The sequence below is a fragment of the Drosophila santomea genome, chromosome X, assembly GCF_016746245.2.
Source record: "Drosophila santomea strain STO CAGO 1482 chromosome X, Prin_Dsan_1.1, whole genome shotgun sequence".
Classification (NCBI taxonomy): domain Eukaryota; kingdom Metazoa; phylum Arthropoda; class Insecta; order Diptera; family Drosophilidae; genus Drosophila; species Drosophila santomea.
The window spans coordinates 82,276-105,096 of record NC_053021.2 but is presented as its reverse complement, the minus strand read 5'-3'; the positions used below and the strand labels follow the sequence as shown (position 1 = coordinate 105,096).

Sequence of the window (22,821 nt, the reverse complement as noted above, 5' to 3'; positions counted from 1 at the left end):
TATTATTTACATTCATGACTACGGACTGCAGACTTAAAAACCAGTTAAGGATCACCAGCTATCGTTTGACATTTTTTCGCCTGACACACGATCGCAAAAGCGTGTTTAAAAGAAGGCATTTAGGCAAGGTGGTGGGGGGGCACGACTTTGCGTGATGGGGCCGAAAGACCTCGTCTACGCCGCCTGATCTTCGTCTTTTTTTGTTCGGTAAAACAAACCCGAATTTCAAGCCACCAGTCTTGAGTTTCAGCTCAGTCGATACAGTCGCAGTGCGGAAAAATATCGCTGACTCAAAGAAGTAAAAACAACAACAAATAAGTAGCATAATACTCTCTCTGTCGCACTTAAGCACACCTGGGCTATCGGCAGGCTGTGCGTTAAATTGGTAAACCGAAAACAACAAAAAATTAAATCAACCGTGAATTTAAAGTGAATACTTGATATCGCGTCGTGTGTTTTGTTTTTTTTTGTTTAATTTTTTGTTCCTATATAAAAGTGTAATTTTTTTTTAGCCAACCAGATTTAATTTTAAAATTGGACATATACCAAAAGGTGAGCTTCAAACGTGTCTTAGGGCCAAAACCTGCGCCTTCCCATGACAACATCCCCTCACTCCCCCCTTTGCATACCGACTTTATCTTAGCTTTAACTGCACATTCTTTAGATCTCTTTAAATACATTTTAGCTCGTGCCAAATCTTCTTTATACCAAGAGATACAATAATGCGCAAGATACAATTATTCAAAAGAATGTACACAGTAATTTCCTCAAGATATTATTTTAGATATTTACTGAATAAGCACTTGGGAATAAAATAAGCAATGGCTTGAATGCAAAAAAAAGGCTAATTTAGCGGGCATTCCTGAAATGGAAAGCTGTTCTGAATAACTCTCCCTTAAGCTCGCACACAAAATTAATGTGGATCCTATTGCTCAATACATTTAACATTCTGTCAGGTTCTAGCCTTTCACTTCAAACTTCGGATGCATTTACCGACGGAATTTCAAGAACGTTCAGTGCCAGATGCGTTTTTGAGAGTGACCCAATAGAAAGCAAGGTATGGCATCAACCACTCTTGCTGTGAAATTGGACGAAAACTACAATTATTCAATACAAAAGTACAAAAACGCTCGACACCTGTTACTTAGCCCTTAACTCATTGCACACAAACTTCACCTAAAATTTTCAAAAAGAACAAAAAATCTAAATTTTTTTTTAAGTGTGTATGTATAGATATTTCGTTGTGGATTCTTCGTCAGCTGCAGTAAGCCGTAAGCACAAAGAAATGGAAACGGCGCATGCGCAACTACAAATTATTAGGCATGTCCGAACAGAGAAAAATGATTAAAATTCCCGAGGCATACGCAGATCACCCCATCGGAAAACCTCCATTATAAAGTGGCAACACCGAAAAAGGAAAGCTCGTTTCATGGCAACGTCTTATATGTTCGCAATTACACTGAAAGTGTTTTTTATTTTATCGGTTGTGATGTGCCAGCCAACGAGGGTTGAAAAGAGATGGTTGAGGAATTTAACTGGTGTTAAATTGGCAGAAATTGTTAATTATCGTTTCTATGCCCTCCCATCTGATGCTTTGCGACCTTCCTCCAGACAACGATACGTGCACGGTTATATACCTGGGAGCACTTTTAACTATCAATTGATTTGGTTCCACGTGTTTTGGTGTCTGTTGCCAATAAGAAAAGAGCTTAAAAGTGCATAGGAGGCATTCCAAATGCTTGCAAATAGAAAATAAGAAATAGTTAAAACCAAACACAGTAGAAAAAAAAACAAAGTTAGAGAAGCAGTTGCTTTTGTTGCAGTAGAAATAGCTTTGAAAGTGGCACAAAGCAATTTTAATGCTGAATGGAGCGTAAAGTTGTTCAGCTGCAAACGCAATGCATTTTTTAGTTTTTATTTTCGCTTTTTGGGCCAACAAAAGCAGACATCTAAATTTAAAACAAAGTTAAATTGTACACGATAATTCACTAAATGGTTCACAAACTAAATATATAAAATACAAATTTGTACATCGAAAAAAATGTTTACAAATAAAACTAAATAAAGCTTTCAATTGTTATATTTTACGTAAGTTTCACTCAGACTTATACCATAGATGCACATAGTCATGTGTATTGACTCAACTTTCATCACTAATTTAGATTATATATGTATACTTCAAAGGGTCTCATCACATGCTTCGTTCCTTGCGTAGAAAATATTCCATAGGGAATAGTGCTGTCAAAAGCCATGGTAGATTATCGTTTATAGGTTCTCTCTTACCACTCCCACTTCATAAGACCACATATTGATGGTCGCCAAAATGATGTCATCCGATCCCAAAATCTCGGAGTAAAGCGTCTTTATGCCCGTTCTTAGCTCACTTGACTGAAAGACGATGAGCTAATCTTAAATGAGGAAAAGCAAGATCAAACAAACAAATTCCAATTTGAGGAGCATAAAATATTTTATCAGAAATTCATTTTGTGGCATTCGACTACTAAATATCTTTAAAAAGAATAATTTTTACAAAACATGAATAAACAAAGTAAAATGTTCAATTTTTTTCCACAGTTGAAGTGAAAATTAATTAGGGCTACAAGATTTGCTTTGTTTTGGTTTTGTTTTGCATACTTTTTCTGTCGTGACTATTGTTTTTATCGGCGTTTTTCTTCCATTTCTTCTATCGCATCATCAATTATGGCAATCAGACAATAATTTCGCTTTGCATTTGCGTTCAAGCTACGAAGGGGAAAAGGCCGAGCCCAAAAATAGTTTAAGCGATTGAGACGATATTGAATATAGCATCTTACATTTATTTATCGTTTCGTTGCACTTTAACTTTTAAAACCAGCTTTACCCCACAAGTCCAGATATTAAATTGTTCATAACATAATTTAAATATTCATATAATTATATTGAATTTATCGCTTATTTAAAAAGGTTTACACTTTTTTTTAGAATCACACTTTAAAAATTGCGTCAACTTGCCTGCCAACCTGAGTATTCGGATATCTTCTTGAATTTTGAACAATACACGTATGTGTTAGATATACATAAGTAATGTCTTATGCCTTTCGAAATGTGTAACCGAGAAACAGAAAATAAAAGCCAGTCAAACAAAGTTATTGGTATTTACCCGAATTGCCTCGTACTCAATGCGAGTAAAACAAAAATCGTGGGCCGAACTAACAACAAGAGAGAACGCAATTGGCGATTTATACTTCTTACTCTATACTTTGGATACCCGTCACTCAGCTAGACGGAGAGCTGGAAAGATATTTGAAAAATGTATTGTCTTAACGATTAAAATTGACAAGAAAAGTTGTAAAATTCAAAAAAATTTTAAATTGCAAAAGTTTAAGTGTTTAGGTCAAATTCTAAAAAGATTTTGGACCAACCTCCCTAAATTGGACGCTTAATTTATCTGTATAAAGGTACTGCTTTGAAAATTGCACACGAGGTGACATCTACCGGCTATTTATGATTAATAGTAATTGATTATTAGCAAACCCGCGCCGCAGGCATATAAGAGTCCGTTCTAAGATTCGTTAGAGCTGTCAGGCAGTTGATAACTGACTCAGAAAACTGTTTTATAATCTTTATACAACACGTCTACACATATCATAACAGCTCTTGAAACAACCTAATCAAAAAAAAAATGTAATACAAGTATGACACCTAAACGATAGAGTTTTACAAATGTATATAAATGTAAATATATATAGAATGAAAGTAATGTACTTTACATCGTTGCTCAGATTTGAAAACCATAACTGAAATTTATATTAATCGGCATAGGATCAAGTTGGTCTTTAGACCATGTCCGATATATTTTCCAAAAAACTGGCAGATACCAAAACTGCTCTCTAAGTTTTCTCAAATTTCCTCGTATTGTTTGATTGCCATTATGCATTTGTTTTTTTCCGCCGTTTGTTTGTCTTATTACGCAACCGGTGGCGGATGCAGTACCGCTGAAGTGGAAGTTTGACCAAAAGCACCGTACATTCCGTTTACCCTACACTTAAATTCCACGATTAAACCCAAAATGCAGCAAATATGGCAAACCCATTTCCGCGTGTCGACTTCTTTCAGCTTAACGATGAAGGGAAACGCCGGTTCCACCAGCCGCAGAAAGTGTACTTTGGGGGACAAACAATTTGTTTTCAAGTCAGAGTATATAAATTTAACAGCTAGTTCCAGGATAAGATATAAATATCATTATGCTTTACGAGTAACGAATATTTGAAATGGCAAAAATTATGATTAAAGCAACGCACTTACCCAACCCCAAACCTCCTCCTTTTCTTCATCAGAAGTGGAAAGTCAAGAAAACGTAGGCATAGTTTATTTCCAAATGGTTGGCCACGCCTCGCTGGACACGTTCGTTTGTCGTGTCCATGGATCCAAAGATACTTGGTTAGCTATGTATCTATATGCCGTTACCCCACTTGAAAAATTTTCGATTTCTTCGAGAGACCATATATTTTTTACAGGCGTCGAAAAATGTGCGATAATTAAATCATAATAAATAGAAAGAAAGGAAATAGTGCAAGACAAGCGTAAAGTTGTTATTCGATGCGTCGGCAACCTGAAGAGTCTTAACGTAAGTAAAAATGTTAAAAGACTAAGATATACATATTTATACGTCAGTAGGTATATCCAAGCTAAATATAAATATACACTTCATATACTCTGCAAGTGCAATCTCTGGTTACCCAACTCTAGAGGGTGATTAAACTCCTCGTTTGGAAGAGAAAGTGTCCATTAGTGTATAATAGGTTTCTTACACATTTTCGTTATAAAACGTTTATAAAGTTCTTCATGTTGATCATAATATATCAAAGCTACATATATAAAAATATACACTTCATATACTGCAAATGTAATCTCTGGTTACCGAAATCTAAAATTCATTAAACTCCTCGTTTAGATGAAAAAGTTTCGATTAGTGTATATTTGTTTCAGACACGCTTTTGTTATAAAACCTCTATAGGGTTCCTAATGTTTTTTTAGCTAAACTAATATATCTTAATATCATCTTAAGTGTTCGAACACACATTACCTTTACATTTCAATTTTATTAGGTTATTGTAATTAAATATACATATTTAAATTCGCGGAACTAGCACTTTTATTAAAAAAGTTGTACTTGCCGTGCTAGGAAGTTATTATAAAAAAATAAATAAATTGCCCCATTTCCAACAATTTTCAAATTAATCAGCTGATCTGCACAAGCAGACAAATAAAGCGATTTATTTAAAAATGTCTATATCACTCCGACGAAATGCACAGATCAAGTATGCGAATTCGATCACAACGACCCATCGCAAAACTAAAAAGGATTTCGTACCAAGATTTTAAATGGTTTAGGAGAAAGTTTGGTGAAAGTAAAAATAGTAAAACGATAAAATTAAATTCGAAATAAAATTTTGAGTCTGTTTGTCTCTAATCGTTAATTCTTGAAATTACAATCCACACATTCTTAATACCATAATTTAAAAACAAGAGAGAACGCTGTAGTCGAGTTTCTCGACTATCTGATACCCGTTACTCAGCTGGGTGAAGTGCAAGGAGAAATTTCCACACTGATAGTTTTTGGTGCGGGGTGCTAAATGCTAAAAATATTATTCTAAAATACTTTTTATAATTATATTTTATAATTAAATAATATGCAAAATAATATTAAAATAAGAGACAAGAAATTTCGTGCGGGGTGCGGGGTGTTCCGAATTCAACGAGATATGGCATTCCACTTTTGGGCAAATATTTTGCTATCGAAAAAAACGGATTATTTTTTGTCAATTTTTATGCCGGGTGCGGGATATACGGTGAGCGGGGTGCGGGGTGCGTGGTGCGGGGTGCATATGATTAAATACATGTTTTTTGGCAAAACGATAGAAATTTACAAGACCAATACCAAAATGAAAAAATATCAAAACATTTTTCAAAAGTGTGGGCGTGGCAGTCTTGGGCGGTTTGTGGGCGTTAGAGTGGGCGTGGCAACACGAATCGACAATCTTGCGCTGCGTCTATGTCTTTGGGGTCTGTATGCTTAATCTGAACTTTCTAGCTTTTGTAGTTTCTCAGATCGCGACGTTCATACGGACGGACAGACGGACATGGCCAGATCGACTCGGCTATTGATCCTGATCAAGAATATATATACTTTATATGGTCGGAAACGCTTCCTTCTGCCTGTTACATACTTTTCAACGAATCTAGTATACCCTTTTACTCTACGATTAACGGGTATAGTTAACCTGCAAAGATTTTAAGGTTTGTGCTACTCTCGCAACTGTATAGCACTTTAGATAGCTTATCTATTTATATGCAAATATGACTTTTGGAAATTCGTCTATATAAATACATGATCTAAAATGTATTAACTTAATACACTACAAAATAAGTGAGCTTTACATTTTTTATAGAGCGTACCAAATGAGTAAATATAAAAAAGTATATTTATTACGGAAATTCAAGTCATCGTCGTCACAAAAGTTCATATCAGAAATTTTGTATGTTAAAGTCGCGGTCGTCTCTAGTTGTTACTTGTTTAATTGATTATAATATTAAATGGATCTTCTCAAAACTATTATACTAACAAATTACATTCTCAGTGCTACCAGACCGCTCACCTGCATCTCATCATTTTATTCTATTCCAGCGATGTTATAATGGAGGCAATGACCATGCTGGTGTTGGGCTTCCAGTTGCTGGCGCTTTTTTCGATCGCCGGCGCGTTGCTTATCTACCTGATCTGTAAGGTGCGCGAGGATAGCGTCTCTGTTAGTGCGGGTAGTCATCCCAGTCGCGTGGTCTTGATAACCAGTGCGGATACCGCTTTGGGTCTTCAGTTGTGCACCCATTTGGCCAACAAAGGATGTCGGGTTTTCGCTGGAATGAAAGAGGCCCAAGACTCGCTACCCGCCAAACTTCTTTGCGGTTGGATGAAGATCCGAGAGTACAGTGAGGAACCCATTGCAGGCACTATTATTCCGATGAGACTGGATGTTACCCGAGAGGATGTGCTTCGCGAGGCTACCGTTGTAATGGGCGCCAACTTAAATGCCGATGAGCGCGGGATTGCGGCCGTAATTAACACGAGTGGCAGTGTTTTCCGGGGCCAGGTTGAATCCCAGGATGTCCAGCAGTGGGAGCACATGCTCAGAACCAACATCCTGGGCACGTTGCGTGTAGCCAAGGCCTTTGTGGGCTTCCTGCGTCCGACACGTGGAAGACTCCTTTACTTGGGAGGAGTTGGCGGAGGTGGAAGTGCTGGAAACGGAGGTGATGGACTGGTTGCCTTTAATGCCTCACGAGTTGCCGTAGACAAGTGTGCCGAAGAGCTGCGCAAGGAGCTGCATCCCTATGGCGTCAGCGTAGTTGCGTTGGATACCTGCGGCATGACGGCAGAGTCATTGTACAAGGCACCAGTGGCACAAAGTAAGGTTTTCCATCAGGTTTAAGAAATCAGTTATATACAACTTTTTCACTTTGTTTCAGCCATGTCCTTGGCCGTTGGGGCTCCTACGCAGTATACAGCAGATGTGCTCAGTCCGGACGCCCTTCATGTGATCGAGCGGGCGTTGTGGGACTTTGCTCCGCAGCAACGCTATGCGCTCCTGAGTCACAACAAGTACCAATTCGCGTTGCCATGTCGCTCCTCGCTGCGACTTCAGAGGCCAGTAGCTTCAACAGTCGGCGAGAACGGCAGTCAGTCGGTTTAAGATTCGTCTTCTTTCATTTCCTGTATATATGGTCCTGATCCTGCTCCCATTTACAATATCGCTTCTGATCCTGCTCCATTCTCTAATTGGTATGTTTACCAATTATGCTCTGATTGATAATATTTCTTTTGTTCTTTTCGGAAGGCTTTTATAACATTTACTTTTTAATCAGTTTTGTTCACAATGCTAACGGTTTAATTGTTGAACATTATATTTAATGTTACCATACATGAAAGAATAAAGCTTTATGCTAATGTATCTGTGCTGTCTGAGTTTTGTATTATATTATGTTAATGTAGTTTTTATTCGTACTTGGAGATAAAGTCAAAGCGCAACACGGAGGCCGGGAAAACTTCACCAGCTTTCGCCAATGGGCGATCAGTGGTACGTGCTGGAAGGTGTATTAAAACATCGGCACCCACAATGCTCTGCAAGCGACTACTAATCTAGGAAAAGAGCAGGAAGAAGGTCATACTATGGGGCTTATTTTAGGAAAAGTGGCTTACTTGATTTCCATTGACGCTGGCGTATAATTCCCCAGATTTTGAAATCACTGAAGCCCGAACGAACTCCGGGCGGCTATCTAAGCTGAAGTCATTGAGCAACTGAAATAAAAATTTATCAAGGAATTGTCTTCTTCTTATTATTACATATACGTATATGGATACTTTAATGTAATACATTAACGATTGGGGTATCACGATTTTTGCTTTTAATTGCAATATTAAAAAAAACGTACGCATTATATTAATAGGTACCAAAGAGATAAGGCGACAGATAAGATTCAGCAAAGCAAAGAAGATCGAAATCAATCTATATTCTGCACTATTTTAATTGATTACCAAGATAAAACTATCATCAATCATAACAGTCCGTCGCCACTCACAATTTCACAATGTGATTAAATTGGATTGAAACTCACCTTCACGTTAAGCACAGATAGGGAGCACTTGCAGCGATCCCAGCCAGCAGCAAAGCGGATGGCGGGCAGGGCGAACAGGTGAAAAGTAACAAATGCTGACACTGGATTTCCGGGCAGGCCAAAGAAGTACTTATCGTTCCGGCTGGCGAAGGTCATGGGCTTGCTGAAGGACACAAGATAAGTGATAATGGACATATAGCATTAGGGCTTGAGAAAAACAATATTACCCTGGTTTTATGTTCACTCTGCCGCAGTGGATCTTAAATTGAAGGTCTTCCAACACGGACTTTATGAAATCCTTATCGCCCATTGAGACACCACCGCTGCAAATGACAAAGTCTACCACCTCGAAGATATCTAACAGAGATTCCTTAGTCTGTTCAAAACTGTCGCAAAGCACACTCGTGTGCATGCAGTTATAACCAAAGTAAACCAGTAGCTCCGTCAACATGGTGGTATTTGAGTCGAAGATCTTTCCCGGAGTAAGCTGATCGCGCGGTGAAAGGAGCTCACTTCCAGTGGACACTATAGCCACCCTGGGGTTGGGTATAACCAACTTATTGCCTACAGAGGCCAGCAACGATTTGACCACCACGGGAGAAGGATCTAGAGCAGGAAAAATGTGATCATTGGTGCTTAGATCGTAACCCACAGGCCTAAAGAAATAAAATAAATGTTTAATTTGGGCCCTCTTTGGTATTTCGCACAACATACCGAACATCTAATCCAGCTTGTGGCTCCAACATTATGTCCACGAGGCATTCCTGGCCGTTTTTATCTAACTGCAGCAACTTGGTGTCCTCCACTTGCACTACGCAATCTGCCTCCAGGGGTAGCGGTGCCCCTGTGTTAATTTTGTAGCACTCATCCTCCGCCAGCGGCAAAGAATTAGGCTGAAACCAAGTGGAAGTGCGTTTAAAAACAGAAGCAGAATTCCATTCATCCATTAAACATTTTTAAATTATTATCGTTTCTACCTGCCAATATCGATTGCCACTATAAATATATGCGAAACTTACTGAATCTCCGGCGGCTATGCATCCCAAAACACGCTTACTGCCAGAAAACCCAGTGGACTTCATGGCATAGCCATCCTTGATGGAAGCCCTGAAGGGAGGTATGTTAACCGGCGCTTTCATTTCCAGGAGAATCTTGTTCAGATTGGTCGTCTTCTGCACGGTGTTAAAGATTATTGAAAGCACCTCTTTAACGGCCAGCATTGGATAGGGTGAATTTCGATCGGAATCTGTGCCAGTTCCCGTTTTGTTGGGGCATATGTGACCCTTGGGTGCAGAACCTTGGACCTCTTCATGTGTTTTCCGCACCAGGGACACATCGTTACCTATAAGGTGAACAGCATGGGGTAAGAGTTCCCTAATGGTCTGGAAACACTCTTTAACGGCCTTTTCGCTTCCAGGAAGGTTTAAGATGAGGGTATTTCCTGCAATGCCACAGAGTCCTCGGGAAAGAGCCGCATATTGGGTTTGTTTAATGGACTCTAGTGTAATAAACATCGAAAGTTGTGGACATTCCTTTTCCAGCAACTGCTTAGTGGCCTCTGGGGTCACATCCCGTGGTGCAAATCCCGTTCCTCCGGTAGTCAAAATTACTCGCAACTCCTCCCGATTGATCCACTTACGTAGCTCTTGCTGTATGAGATCCTTTTCATCCGGAACTATGTTTCCAATCACCTGGGTATTGGCAAAAGTTTCAACGATCAATTGTCTTAGTACAGGACCACTTGTGTCCTTTGCCGGCTCCCGCCAACATGTGTCACTAACTAGAGGTAAGAAGCCATGTAAAGCAGAATTCTCTTGGAGATGAAGGCCCACATACTAGTCAAAACTCCAAAGGTAACCGATTCCATTACGTAAACTATGACGCTTCTAACTGCTCCCACTGACGATACTCAATTAAATTATAAAATACAATACAAAAATTAGCGTGCAACCGGTTTCGTTTTATCGATAATTTATACTGAACTCTGGAGTGTAAACACTGATTACGGGAGCAGAAGCATTAACCCTACAATGGGCATGTCATGTCAATAAATAAATACAATTAAAAGACAGCTTTAAAATCTAATTGCACCTTATTTCCGAAGTGTAGATAAAATCAATTCAATTAATGGATATTTTGGGACATGCTTAGTGTCATCTTCCAAAAATATACATATGTATATATTGAAAATGTTTTTCGTTTGTAGTCATATATCTATGTTATTAGATAGTTTATTTATTTACTATAAAACAGTATACAAATACGGATATTAGGAGGCCAACAGTACTCCCAGAATCCTAGGCGGGATTAGGGTCAATTGGCCCGCTTTTCGGCCCTTGTACGTTCCTCCAATGGATCGTAACCCTGGGCCATTTTTTCCTTAAACTGGTCATAAGTGCGCTTGCGGTCAAAGTGCTTTACCCATTGGCCGGGGCAGGATTGCTCAAATGATTTGCGAAGACTCTGGCAGGGGGTGGGTATCTTTTCCCCACTGGTAGAACTGTGCTTTGGAGCGTGCTCCTCGAGACACTTCCAATACTCGTCCCGGTTGTTCCAGCACTTTGTGCGCGCCGCCTTGTCCGGAAAACTCATCTCCCAGATGGTTTAGCAATGAATTTTCGATGGTATGTCAATTGGGGCTTTAATAGACTTCCTCTAGAAGTTGAACTTGGCAAACGCTTTAAAGTAAAAAGTTCATATTTAATTTAATTTAATAAAAAAAATATCAGCCAACAAAACCAACCTCTATATTACAAAACTAAAATCAGCTGTTTATTTCGATAACCTAGTGTATCAACGTGTGGCAACACTGCAGGGCGGATATTTGGGCGGTTAAATTTAAAATGTAGGCTTCACCAAATCTGTTTTTCGTATTTAAACCCGTGACCAAACCATAAACACCACCTAAAAATGGAGCCGCAATAAAAAGTCAATCTTATGTGCACACTGATGATATTTGTTTATTGTTTGCACCGTTTCTGCTGTGCTCTTTTATAGTGAATTTAATCAATTTAATATCTTATGATTAAACGTTAAAGTAACTGCAACAAAAAAAATTCATCTTTACAAACGTATTCTTTCAAATTTGGGTGCAACTCACAAGTTAGTTTGCAAAAGAAAAACAAAACGTAAGAACACAAAAACCACTAAGATGACAGCCTTCACCGTCAGCTATAACAGTTAAAATTAAATACATTATTTTTCTGTGTCACTGTGTGGTACGCATATAATACCCCCGGCGACACTGAACTGTATACATACAATATTATTCTTGTCGTAGGTAAACAAATAAGGATGGAAATGCCAGCAGAAAATCACATAAGCGCCTTTGTGTGACCTTTGACCTAAGAGTCTTGACTTTGTGGCTGAAAGGAAAAATCTTGCGATTTAAATTACATATTGTCGTTTTAAACAGTTAAAGTTTATTATAGATACAAACTCCACATTAACGTTTACAGCCCGATGTTAAAGTCTATATAGCACAGTCGGGGATATACTACGTGGGTTGGGACTCTTATATATATGATCGAAATCGATAAATTCCCACAAAGAGTAATCAGCGCTCGGTCGCAATAATTCTCTGCTGACTATCAAAGGATCATGTCCCAAAAGTATTTGCATTGTGAAAGCGGAAAGATTGTTCCGATATAAAACTATATTGCTTTAAAGCCAAATTAGGGTTTTCCTAGAGGGCAAACGGGTTAGGTATAATTTTCTTTCAGGCACTTGTGGCTTGGCTTGCTTAGCAAACTGAACAATTTTGATACGAGATATATTCCAGATTCGATGGGATTGGTAGAGTGCTAATCAATTGGGGGTGTGTGTCAGTACTTCACCCTGCAAAAAACATGTATATGTGTTATCCATAATATAGACAATGTTTGTTGCTAAATAATTCCTCCTTTACTTTTGGGTTTTCGTAACATTTATGTGCCTATTACAGTGCAGATTAAACGATTATTGCACCGTCTAATTTTCATGGTTAAAGGTAAAATCATGAGCATGCTAATAAAACATAAAATAAATTTACTACTTCTATAAAAAAAAATGTGGTCTCTTTCCTATTGAAATACTCCGTCTCCTTCATTCTTATGACTAGATGGACTTTTCCGCTATTACGATTCTATATAACACTGGTAATGTCCAAGTCTAATTTTAAGTTTGAAACATTTACGTTTCGGAAACACACACCCACAATCTCGGGAAGCAATTTTGATTTGCCCTTCTTATTTGATTAGTTTGTCTCTTACAGGTTCTAATAATAAAAACATTAATGATAAGGGGTAATAAAATTAATACAAATCAAACGAAATTCATAATAATAAACAAACACTATTTGTATACGTAAAAATAGATAAAAAAATTTCTTAACCATGAAACATTTGGCAGTCAAAAAAGAAAGGCCCGGTCGGACGATTCAGCGTTCATACGATAAATATTACACACATGGTTATCGAATCTGTTGATGCTGTGATGTCAGGTGTCTGTCTTATCTGGTTGCTGATGGTTTTGGTGGGTATTTTGTTTGTCGAATAAAAATGAGGAATCTGCAATCATTTCTGGTTGAGGTGGTTTTCGTCTACGCCTGCTCAATTTTTTCCGCATTTGTAGACGTTCCCGTTCCAGGTTCCGTTGCAGTTGTTGCATCCGTGGGCGAGGCATTTGTGCTTGAGGATTGGGAGGCGTACTTGCAGGTTGATGTCAGGCATCGACATCCCACACAGGAGCGATGTTCCACGCGCCAGAATTTTTCTCCGTAGTCAAAGCTAAGAAGAAACAACAAAGAGTAATAGAGAAACCCACAGGAGCTTTGGAAATTATATAGCTACAATTAAACGTTGAGTTACCAATTGAATAACCATACAAGAACCCATCAAACCACTACACCACTTCTTCCTCATTCCTAATTCTAAAAATTCATGAGGGCTCAACATTAATTTTTGCAGACAGTCGGAAAAACAATTAGACAAGGATATTTGCAAACCCTAATCATAGACAACAAATTTTTAAAGGCTCGAAAATGCATATTTTCGATTTTACATACTATTATTTATTTTATATATTTATTTTATATATTTTATTTTAGCAGCATCATAATTAAAAAAAGAAGAAATGGCTTATTTAATGTTTCTGTTTTATGTCTTTATACTTAACCTTAAAATATTTATCGTTTGACTATCTAACATGTTTACTCTAATATCGTTGAATCAACTTACCATATCTCCTCTCCGGCATCGATGTCGCGGCAGGCAAAAAAGGCAATCTTGGGGAATCTGTAGTCCTGATGTTCGTAGAAAACACGAACGGGCAAAACATTCGGTTCACACGAGTGGTTAAAAAACCGGGTTACATTGCCATAATAGTTGGCATCGATGCAGTGACCGTTGTCCAGGTCAAAGTAGTAGCTGTCATCGGTGCGTCGATCTGCCTCCATTGCGGTCAAAATCTCACCTGTATAACTGGCCACAAAAGTGCCCTTAGGGACATTGGCCAGCGCCCGTACTCCCCAGCCCTTCGCCTGCTCGTCGCACTCGACAATCTGTAGCGGTGTCCTTGTGCCATTCTGTACTACACGGTTTTTGCAGGACAGCTATTGCAAAAATTTGAAAAATTAAAAAGAGTTTAGTTTAAAATGGATTAATTCCGATGCCCAAATCTCTAACCTGATTGCAACCGCAGACGTCGTTGCATTCAAAGATTACCGCAGGATCCTCGTAGTTAAAGTCGGCGGTTAGTCGACTTTCGGCAGTGTACCAATTCTGCGAGGAGGCTCCATTGCACTGACACCGATCGCTACTGCAACTATCCAGGCAGGAGCAGATGCGCATTTGTGAAACGCGTCGGTCAATCTGGACCGAGTTCTGCTGGATGATGCATTGCGTTACATAGCGAAAATCCGGCCACATAAGCGAATCTGCCTCATCCTCATTTTCAGACATCGCCAGTTCGTTTCGAACCGCCTGGATTGGTCGCGCCTCCCTGCCATTCGAGGCATCTGCACAAACCACAAAAGTACGGAGGCCTAGAGGTCGAAAACTGCGCATCTGCATATTAAAACCTACAGTGCGACCGCATTCAGACTCCTCGTTCGGGATGCAATCAAAGGGCAGCTGTTCCGCCTTGTTCTTAATCATTAGATCAGCTCCATTAGCTATTAATGCGATGCACATGCGGGTAACAGAATGACGGCAAGCAATGTGCCTAAAAATTACATATTTGTTATCACTACTCAATAAATTTGTTGGTTAATAAACTCACAGAGGCGTGTCGCCCTCCACATTCTGTACATTGCAGTCCGCCCCTGCCTGTAACAGAACCGTAATCGTGTCCAGACCATCATTGTGCAGCGTGGACCAGTGCAGCACCGTATTGTTGTCATTGTCGGAGATGTTAGGATCAGCCTCCTGGTTTAGCAGAAAGCTAATGAAGGGAAAAATATTAATCAGCTTTAAGAGAACCTCTAAGAGCAGAGGAACCCACCTAACTATATCCGTGTGTCCCAGCTCTGCGGCCCAGACCATGGCCGTCCAACCGCCCTCATCCTGCGCATTAATAAAACTTAAAAAGCTGGTAATATTTTGAGAAGTCCGGTAGCTGTCTATAATCAACTGAGTGGCTTCTAAGTTGCCTAACTGGGCAGCAATATGCAGACTCGTCTTGCCATCGGGACCCTTTTGAAAGTACAGAGTTTTTAATCAATATTTGCAATAATTTGGAATAAGGAGGCATAAATACCCTAATGGCCACATCCGCGCCACATTGCAGAAAAAGATTTAGCATGTCGCACTTCTCGTTCATCACCGCACACATTAAAGCTGTCCGCAGTTCATAATCCACAATGTTAACGAAATCCGGTGAACTTGCTCCTTTGCAGAGCAGCAGATATGCCATCTGAAGTGTGCCCGAGTGGGCCACCAAATGCAGGCAGGTGCCATTTAAGTATTCCCGTATGGGAGTCAGCACGTTGAAGTCAGCAGCTATTTCAAAAACATTAAACCTTTATAAGATAACTGTTGAGTGCAAACAAACATACCCAGAATCTCCGCTACGCGCTCCAAGTCATCGTTTTGGACTGCATAGTACATATCCCGCGACGTAAATTCTGTGGTCACGCGACCACTGGCAGAAACCACATGACCCCGCAGAACTACATTCATTACGGACTCGGGTATAAGTTGAGCAAAGTTTATCGAATTAAGAGCATGGCCGGAGTTAGAATTGGAGCTGCCCGCCCTGCCTCTCTGGTTTCCATTTGTTTTTGAGGCAGAGCATGATGATGCGCTTAAGGTTACGGCGGTGGAAGGTGCCCCCTTGTTTCTGGCCTTGGCTCCTGGAGTATTGACTTTCCCAACGGTTCCAAATTGAGCTAGGTTCGGGGAGGTTGTCAACCTGGCAGGTTTGCTGCGTTTTTAAACAATTTATTTATAAAACATGTTGACAATAATAGATCAGAATTAAATGTAAGAAACACTGAATATGCGGTAAAATTTACTCACATCTTGTATTTTTGGGTGCGCAGAAAGACAGGGAGGGTCTGACACTTCATGGTCACCGTAGAGGTCCGCTCTGGTGTATCCAATCCACAGTGGGGGCACTTAAGCACCAACACGGGACTGCTGAATTTGACTCCCGGATCTCCCATATCGACGAGTTCTTTGTCGTATGAAGTGTTTAGAATAAATCGCTGGGCACAATCGGGATGAAAGAAGTGCTGCTGCTTGCATAACACAAATTTTCCCTGAATTAAAATAAAAATATTTGATTGCGGTTAACAATAATGTTTCTGTCCTTACCTGTGTACAAAATATGCCACATCCCGCGCAGCAATTGTGTGAGTTTAGACGCTTTTTGTGTTCGTCGCAAAGGACCATATAGCTAACGCGTTGGCTGGGTCTGAGTAGATTGTGAACCTCCGAGGACAGTTCGTTGCAGCAGCCAATTTTCTGCTCGTCGATGTGATCGATGGCACAGCAGTATGATGAATCCGGGGCATTCCTGGCATAGTACTGGGAAGTCTTCTGGCATAGACAAATAAACTTCGCCACTCTAGAGGTGCTGGGCCTCATATCTAAGTCTCTTATGGGCGTAACATCAGATTGAATCGATGTGTTCAACGAGTGAAGCTGCTCCGCATCTAGTGTAGAAATGGACACACCTGCTCGGGTTGCCAAAGTAACTTCTCCGGCTCCTCTCGCCCCTATTCTTCTCGTGAGTTTCGCTGCCTGCACGACTGGATTCCGCGATTTCTGAGCGGCAGTGGGTGTTGTGGGCAGATCTTTGGTAACACTATTCCTCACTCTCAAAGTAACACTTGGTTTTCCCACCTGCACTCTTGTAGTAGGTAAAAATTCATTGTCCGTATTGGAACTGTCGTTATCCGAGGGCTCATTTCTGTGGTTTTTTTGCAGTCCCAAATGCTTCAGGTGCTTCTCCTTCTGTTTGGCCAGTTTTCGTTGCTGTTTTTTGTTTAATTTTCTTTCTTCTGGTGATCGATTTGCATTAATTCGGGATGCCTTGATGTCGCTTAGAAACTGTTCGACATCCGGACATGGACGTAATTTGCTTTTAGCTAACATTGCAGCACCATAGTTCTCAATGTCCCGCTGGGACTTTGAGAAGAGTCGTTTTTTTATGGCACTTGTGCCCGCTGGATGTCCTGGACCACCGTCGAAGTTGCTCCCGTCAGACTTGTCGCTCTTTTGCCTTGAGGTCGAGGAATTCGAGCCATTACCGCCAGTTGTTGGCGTTTCAAAATCCCCATTTACTGCTGCAGCACTTTCCCAGTGGGTCATACGCTCAATGTGCTTTGTTTCGAACTCGCAGCGCAGCTCGTCATTTTCTAATATCTTTGGCGTTGGTTTAATTCTTCTTTTTGAACGCTTGGGCAGCTGAAGTTCGGATCCACCAGTGGAATTCGATTTCTTGGTGCCATTAGCAATGGGTAGCACGGAGGATGTTTCTGATTCTAACTTTACACCGGGCGGAATTTTTGCCTTCCGCCCTCTCTTTTTGGGTGGGGTCTTCTCATCTAGCACGGCTAGAGGCAAGATTTCAGAAGTGACCTCCGTCAAGGAAAGCTCTGTAGAAGGCTGAGGGGGGAGTGGCTCCGTCTTTACCTCCTCCCAGGTGCTTCCATCGGCGAGTAATCGATTTCCCAATCGGACACTACGACGCATTCTCTTGACATCTCCCAAGGAAGCTTCACCCAATTCCTCCTGCTCTGTTTTCACCACTACAAAGTCGCTTATTTGCTGCTGATCTAGAGGTTCATCCGGGAGTTTCCTTTTGCGTCCCGGTTTCTTCTCGCCTAATGAATACTCGCAGGGTAAAGTAACTTCAATGGTGTCCACCTCGGCATCGATTCTTATTTTTCTGGCTCGACCCCTTCCTCGTTTGGGAGCAGGAGTCAAGTTTTCTTCAGGTGATGATGTAGTCGGTGACGGTTTCTCCGGTTCACTCTTCAGCTGCAATCTAACAATAGCCGTATTTTCGTCCAGTGTAAATCTCTCCAGATGGCTATTGCAATCCGTATGCTGCTCCGACTTTTCCAGTTTTTTATTGTCCACCTGAACATGTTCATCGGTAGCTGAAGTGGGCGTGTCAGTGGGTCGGGGTGTTCTTCGAGAGCGTCGCGTTCCACCCGGCGAAGCTTGTTCCTGCAAAATACAGACACTCATTGAATTTGCCGACTGAAGAAGTCCTCGCTATTATATATACATATGCATATGTAATACTCACATATACTTATATAGACATACTGTATAAAAGTACCAACACTGAAAGAAAGCTTTAAATGGCTTCATCGGTTGCCTAGACAACGCGTTCTACCAAACACACGAGGTCTGTTGAACAAGAGGATAAATGAATGGATGGTTTAACCCCCCTTGTCTTGGACATAGCCCAACGAAACGTGTATGCAAATCCCTCTTATATTATGACGAACTGCTCATTGTATGGGATGTGTATATATTATCAACTAAAAATGGCTATTAGGTTTTGCAATATTCATGAGAGTATTAAAATACATAAATCTTTAAATAATTTGTACAGTAAATTAATTATACAAATTGTTTCTATGCTAAGAATTTTTAAGTTACTAATCTACGGATTTAAACATTTTTAATGAAATTAAACTTAAAGTTTTTCTCTTTGTCGAGTGCATGGTATTAAGCAGTGACGACTTAAATTACTAGTTAATACAAAAGTCTTTAATTTGTATGACATATCAACAAGTTGAGAAATAAAGGAACTCCCTAACCTTTGTTATGATTCTGCTGCACAAAAACGATGGCTCACATTAAGAAACTGATGTACAATCATATGAAACAATTGAAAGAAACGAACTCAACAGTCAAGGGCTAACAACTTCTAAATTAATGAAAAAATAAAAGAAACAGCTAGAATTTCGAAGCTGATACACACACTAACATGTACACTTACATTTTTATCAGCTAATGTCGCTGCCCCTGCCGACGTCGCTGCTTGCTGCTCTCCGTTTATACTGGCATTTGGGTTTGGGTTGGTTGCGTCAGCAGTGATTTTGACGCTAGCAGAACTAACAACAAGTGGAGATGCTGCTGCTGCCTCAGCTGTTGTTGTTGTCCGTAATTCTGCAATTGCCACCGGTTTTTGTGTTGCTGCTAGCATGACTTCTTCTTGCCCTGCTGCTTCTTTATTTTGCTGCTCAATTTTAAAGCTTTCGCTCTGCCATCTCTCTGTCGACGTCGTTGCACTTTCCGTTGCGTTGTTCTCTGCACGCTCATTGCTTTCCAGCTTTACTGTTATGGATGTCGCTTTGTCATTCTTCAGCTTTTCTTCCTTTTCGGAGTCTAGTTTCGCGACATCTTGGCCGTACTCCACTTCCTTCCTACTTTCTTCCTCCTCTTTTTCTCTTTTTGTATTTTGTTCGACTTTTTCTGCATTCTGCGCTTCTTCTTCTTCCAGCTTGACAGCAGCCGCATCGACAACATCTGCCAAAAGTGCTTTAATATCTTCTATTTCCTCTCGATTCCTTGCCTCTTTGCGCTCCTCCTCCTTGTCCTTTTGCTTCTTCTCTTTACTGGCGAACTGGTTATTGGCCAAATTACGCCACTTGAGGGTTTTATCCTCCGCCAAGTTCAGATTTAGCAACGTACCACCCTCCTCTGTTGAAGTAGCACAGTCGCTATTGAACGTACTAGACATGCTGTTCATCAGCTCAACAAAGTCCGTCATCTTGTCTTAGTTGTCACTATTTTTTACTTGGCTTATTAGTTTCTTCGATTTTTCTGATTTCAGAATCAATAATACATCGCTAAACAAAAAAAAACATAATTTGGGCTCCGGGACACTTTTTTCCCCGATAAGATTGGTGCCTCGGTCGAAGCCAGCAGCAGCTTTTGTAGTTGCTTTGCTGTTCTGAATTTTCAACTATTTTGGCACCTTGTTTTTTTTTAGTGTAAATGGGCAAACATAAGACAAACAACGAAATATTCAATCTTTAAAATTTAGGTTTTTCAATCAGGTTAATCTGCTTTTTATTTTGCTTCTTCTTTTTCTTCGTTCTGCCGGCAGAGAAGTCGACTGCGTTTCTTGGTGGTCACAACTCAATGTTTTTTCTCCTCTCTTTTTTATGTTTACCCTATTGTTTTATTGACTTAAGAACAGAATGTAACTATAAGAAATTTGTTACTATAATATTTATACGTTTTCCCACTTTTTCGTTTATTAATTGCCTTTAAGAAGCACAAAGTGTTTGCAGAAATCGCTGCTTTGCTGATTAGCTCACATGCTGTCAAATATTACACTCTCTCTCTCTCATCGCTTCATCACCACGATTGTTGTTCTTGTAGTTACTCTGCCGACGTCGCTGCTACTGCGTTTTTGTTGGTGTTGCATTCAGTGTTTTGAGATTTTGGAATTGTTAAGCTGGAAATTTTAAGCGAAATTCTGCGACGAATCTGCAAATGCTTGTACTTTTTGTGGCGTTCTCTTCATTAAGCCAACCAGTTCAATAAAATTATTTTAGAAAAATAAGAGGAAAAGCACACGCACACACACACAACTGCGTATTGGACGCACGCACACGCACGCACTCCGTGCTGAAAACTGTTATCCGCAAAGAACAGCAACAACACAACAACTAGAGCTGGCACGGCACAAAAATCGATGTTTATCGGACCTGGCAACGCTGCTGGGAGAGTGTACTCGCTAAAAGAAAATAGGGTGACACGGTTCCCGATTTTGCTAACGCTTATTTGATGTGTGTTAGCACTGGCAAAGGCGTGAAAATAATTGTTATTAACACATCTCTTCATTTTTATTTTTATTTTCTTTTCATAATATATACTCGTTCTAAGCATTGTGTTTATTAAAGTTTATCAAGTTGAAGCCAGCCACATATACTTAGACACGGCATAGTGCGAGGGGAATCCCACGTAGAATGTGAGAAAAATGCGCATGCGCGGACGAAGATTGCTTCCGATTATCCTGTCGCTTCTTTTGATCGTCCTGCTGAGTCTCTGTTACTTTTCGGGTTACCTGAGGGATTCAAGGCAGTCCCCTGACGACGGTTTCTTGCTGCACTTAGCGCCCGAAACTAAGGAAGATCCACCTAACCCTAATACCCCGTCAAGTAATCCTCTTCTGAATCTCTCGGATTTTCGGTACTTGCTGGCCAGTAATGTGTGTCGAAAGACGAAGAGAGAACTCTTAGGTGAGTTCGTCACTTTAAATCAACCATTGTGAGGCATCCGTAATCATTTTTGTAATCCCCGTTAAGCCGTTTTAATAGTCACATCGTATGCGGGACACGATGCCTTGCGATCAGCTCACCGACAGGCGATTCCCCAAAGCAAGCTGGCAGAGATGGGCCTTCGAAGAGTCTTTCTCTTAGCAGCCCTGCCTTCAAGAGAGCTTTTTATCAGCCAGGATCAATTGACCAGCGAACAGCAGCGTTTCGGGGACCTTCTCCAGGGGAATTTTATCGAGGATTATCGCAATTTGAGCTACAAACACGTAATGGGATTAAAATGGGCCTCTGAAGAGTGCAAAAAGCAGGCCAAGTTTATAATTAAACTAGATGACGACATCATCTACGATGTATTTCATCTGCGCAGGTATTTAGAGACACTCGAGGTACGCCAACCCGGACTGGCCACATCGAGCACATTGTTATCCGGCTACGTACTGGATGCCAAGCCTCCCATTCGTCTGCGAGCCAACAAGTGGTACGTTAGCAAAAAGGAATATCCACATGCTCTATATCCCGCTTATTTGTCGGGCTGGCTTTACGTGACCAACGTGCCAACGGCCGAGAGGATTGTAGCGGAGGCGGAGAGGGTGTCCTTTTTTTGGATTGATGACACCTGGTTGACTGGAGTAGTAAGGACGCGTTTGGGTATTCCCCTTGAGCGTCACAACGACTGGTTTTCTGCCAATGCAGAGTTCATTGACTGCTGTGTTCGAGATCTCAAGCAGCATAGCTACGAGTGCGAGTACTCCGTGGGACCCAATGGCGGCGATGACCGACTACTGGTGGAATTTCTGCATAACGTGGAGAAGTGCTACTTTGACGAATGCGTCAAACGGCCAGTTGGCAAGTCGCTTAAAGAGACCTGTTTAGCGGCGGCCAAGTCTCGACCCCCTAAGCATGGTTTTGCTGAAATAAAAGCATTGCGGCTGAGGTGACATCGGTTTAAGGACACGTAGGCTTTATCTTTCAGTAACTAGTATGTAAGGACTTTTTTATAAAAGGGGGTGGTGAAGATAGAGTCTTATCCCTCCGAAGGGATATGACTTAGGTACTCATCCTAGCATATGTATAACAATAAATATTTGCCCAGAACTCTTTTTCAACTAAATTACTGTACACCTGTTTTTTAATTATTTATAATTTCTGGTTTAAATTGATTAATTGATGGCTTTCATATATTTGCCAGAGGATCAGTTGCATACAGAGCATACGATTTGTTGTTTTTATATTGTTTTGATATTTTAACCAGAATATTGGCCTAGCGCGGTTGAAAAGAGATCAGGAATGTCCGCAAAATATTGTCACAATAAAACCTGGATGGTAGTGCTTTGTACAAAAGAAGTGTTTTCTTCCATATTTGGAAATACATTAGGAAAATTTTTAAAATATGTTATTTTTTCTTTATTATCATAAATAATTTAAATTAAATAAATGCA

The 22,821-nt window shown here is 40.4% G+C and overlaps 5 protein-coding genes and 1 long non-coding RNA gene across 11 annotated transcripts; 2 read left to right on the top strand and 4 right to left on the bottom strand.

Moving 5' to 3' along the window:
• Positions 1 to 249: 249 nt before the first annotated feature.
• On the top strand, positions 250 to 7,988 carry LOC120455894 (uncharacterized oxidoreductase SSP0419). Of its 2 annotated transcripts, none has more exons than XM_039642391.1 (4): positions 250 to 385; positions 513 to 552; positions 6,668 to 7,446; positions 7,507 to 7,988. In XM_039642391.1, exons 3-4 carry the CDS (start codon positions 6,678 to 6,680, stop codon positions 7,728 to 7,730), a joined length of 993 nt encoding a protein of 330 aa, XP_039498325.1. In that variant the 5' UTR covers positions 250 to 385; positions 513 to 552; positions 6,668 to 6,677; the 3' UTR covers positions 7,731 to 7,988. The 2 variants fall into 2 exon arrangements, with proteins under 2 accessions (XP_039498325.1, XP_039498326.1); XM_039642392.1 differs by having other exon boundaries at positions 282 to 298.
• Positions 1,233 to 6,777, bottom strand: LOC120455895. Of its 4 annotated transcripts, XR_006356526.1 has the most exons (4): positions 4,285 to 4,600; positions 3,140 to 3,270; positions 2,284 to 2,408; positions 1,233 to 2,206 (listed from the first exon to the last, which is right to left on the bottom strand). It is a non-coding gene; the product is annotated as an uncharacterized LOC120455895 (long non-coding RNA). The 4 variants fall into 4 exon arrangements; XR_005616777.1 differs by lacking the exon at positions 4,285 to 4,600 and adding an exon at positions 6,639 to 6,777 and having other exon boundaries at positions 1,233 to 2,408; XR_005616778.1 differs by having other exon boundaries at positions 1,233 to 2,408.
• Positions 7,989 to 8,018: 30 nt separating the features above from the next.
• Positions 8,019 to 10,642, bottom strand: LOC120455893 (molybdenum cofactor synthesis protein cinnamon). The gene is made up of 7 exons (XM_039642388.2): positions 10,489 to 10,642; positions 9,672 to 10,432; positions 9,367 to 9,545; positions 8,880 to 9,308; positions 8,653 to 8,815; positions 8,237 to 8,335; positions 8,019 to 8,176 (listed from the first exon to the last, which is right to left on the bottom strand). Exons 1-7 carry the CDS (start codon positions 10,517 to 10,519, stop codon positions 8,033 to 8,035), a joined length of 1,806 nt encoding a protein of 601 aa, XP_039498322.1. The 5' UTR covers positions 10,520 to 10,642; the 3' UTR covers positions 8,019 to 8,032.
• A 225-nt stretch (positions 10,643 to 10,867) lies between these two features.
• On the bottom strand, positions 10,868 to 11,443 carry LOC120455749 (cytochrome c oxidase assembly factor 6 homolog). Its single transcript, XM_039642173.2, has 2 exons — positions 11,396 to 11,443; positions 10,868 to 11,330 (listed from the first exon to the last, which is right to left on the bottom strand). Exon 2 carries the CDS (start codon positions 11,242 to 11,244, stop codon positions 10,966 to 10,968), a length of 279 nt encoding a protein of 92 aa, XP_039498107.1. The 5' UTR covers positions 11,245 to 11,330; positions 11,396 to 11,443; the 3' UTR covers positions 10,868 to 10,965.
• A 611-nt stretch (positions 11,444 to 12,054) lies between these two features.
• LOC120455197 (histone-lysine N-methyltransferase EHMT2) lies at positions 12,055 to 20,750 on the bottom strand. Of its 2 annotated transcripts, XM_039641141.2 has the most exons (10): positions 19,093 to 20,749; positions 16,446 to 18,308; positions 16,149 to 16,390; positions 15,686 to 16,053; positions 15,388 to 15,629; positions 15,133 to 15,323; positions 14,911 to 15,072; positions 14,316 to 14,853; positions 13,869 to 14,242; positions 12,055 to 13,418 (listed from the first exon to the last, which is right to left on the bottom strand). In XM_039641141.2, exons 1-10 carry the CDS (start codon positions 19,864 to 19,866, stop codon positions 13,232 to 13,234), a joined length of 4,941 nt encoding a protein of 1,646 aa, XP_039497075.1. In that variant the 5' UTR covers positions 19,867 to 20,749; the 3' UTR covers positions 12,055 to 13,231. The 2 variants fall into 2 exon arrangements, with proteins under 2 accessions (XP_039497075.1, XP_039497074.1); XM_039641140.2 differs by having other exon boundaries at positions 14,911 to 15,323; positions 19,093 to 20,750.
• A 134-nt stretch (positions 20,751 to 20,884) lies between these two features.
• LOC120455201 (beta-1,3-galactosyltransferase brn) lies at positions 20,885 to 22,493 on the top strand. The gene is made up of 2 exons (XM_039641154.1): positions 20,885 to 21,346; positions 21,413 to 22,493. The coding sequence occupies exons 1-2, from the start codon at positions 21,085 to 21,087 to the stop codon at positions 22,318 to 22,320; spliced, it is 1,170 nt and encodes a 389-aa protein (XP_039497088.1). The 5' UTR covers positions 20,885 to 21,084; the 3' UTR covers positions 22,321 to 22,493.
• The last annotated feature ends 328 nt before the right edge of the window (positions 22,494 to 22,821 follow it).

Excerpts from the sequence above, each read along its gene's own strand:
- LOC120455893 (XM_039642388.2), bottom strand. The coding sequence starts at position 10,519 with ATGGAATCGGTTACCTTTGGAGTTTTGACTA. Across the intron at positions 9,309-9,366 it reads CAAGCTGGATTAGATGTTCG|GCCTGTGGGTTACGATCTAA; the intron begins GTATGTTGTGCG and ends TTATTTCTTTAG. Across the intron at positions 8,336-8,652 it reads TATCTGTGCTTAACGTGAAG|TTGCTCAATGACTTCAGCTT; the intron begins GTGAGTTTCAAT and ends TTTTTATTTCAG.
- LOC120455894 (XM_039642391.1), top strand. The coding sequence starts at position 6,678 with ATGGAGGCAATGACCATGCTGGTGTTGGGCTTCCAGTTGCTGGCGCTT. Across the intron at positions 7,447-7,506 it reads CAAGGCACCAGTGGCACAAA|CCATGTCCTTGGCCGTTGGG; the intron begins GTAAGGTTTTCC and ends ACTTTGTTTCAG.
- LOC120455197 (XM_039641140.2), bottom strand. The coding sequence starts at position 19,866 with ATGACGGACTTTGTTGAGCTGATGAACAGCATGTCTAGTACGTTCAAT. Across the intron at positions 16,054-16,148 it reads CGCACCCAAAAATACAAGAT|CAAACCTGCCAGGTTGACAA; the intron begins GTGAGTAAATTT and ends TTAAAAACGCAG. Across the intron at positions 14,243-14,315 it reads ACGTCTGCGGTTGCAATCAG|CTGTCCTGCAAAAACCGTGT; the intron begins GTTAGAGATTTG and ends TTTTTGCAATAG.
- LOC120455201 (XM_039641154.1), top strand. The coding sequence starts at position 21,085 with ATGCGCATGCGCGGACGAAGATTGCTTCCGATTATCCTGTCGCTTCTT. Across the intron at positions 21,347-21,412 it reads GACGAAGAGAGAACTCTTAG|CCGTTTTAATAGTCACATCG; the intron begins GTGAGTTCGTCA and ends ATCCCCGTTAAG.
- LOC120455749 (XM_039642173.2), bottom strand. The coding sequence starts at position 11,244 with ATGAGTTTTCCGGACAAGGCGGCGCGCACAAAGTGCTGGAACAACCGG.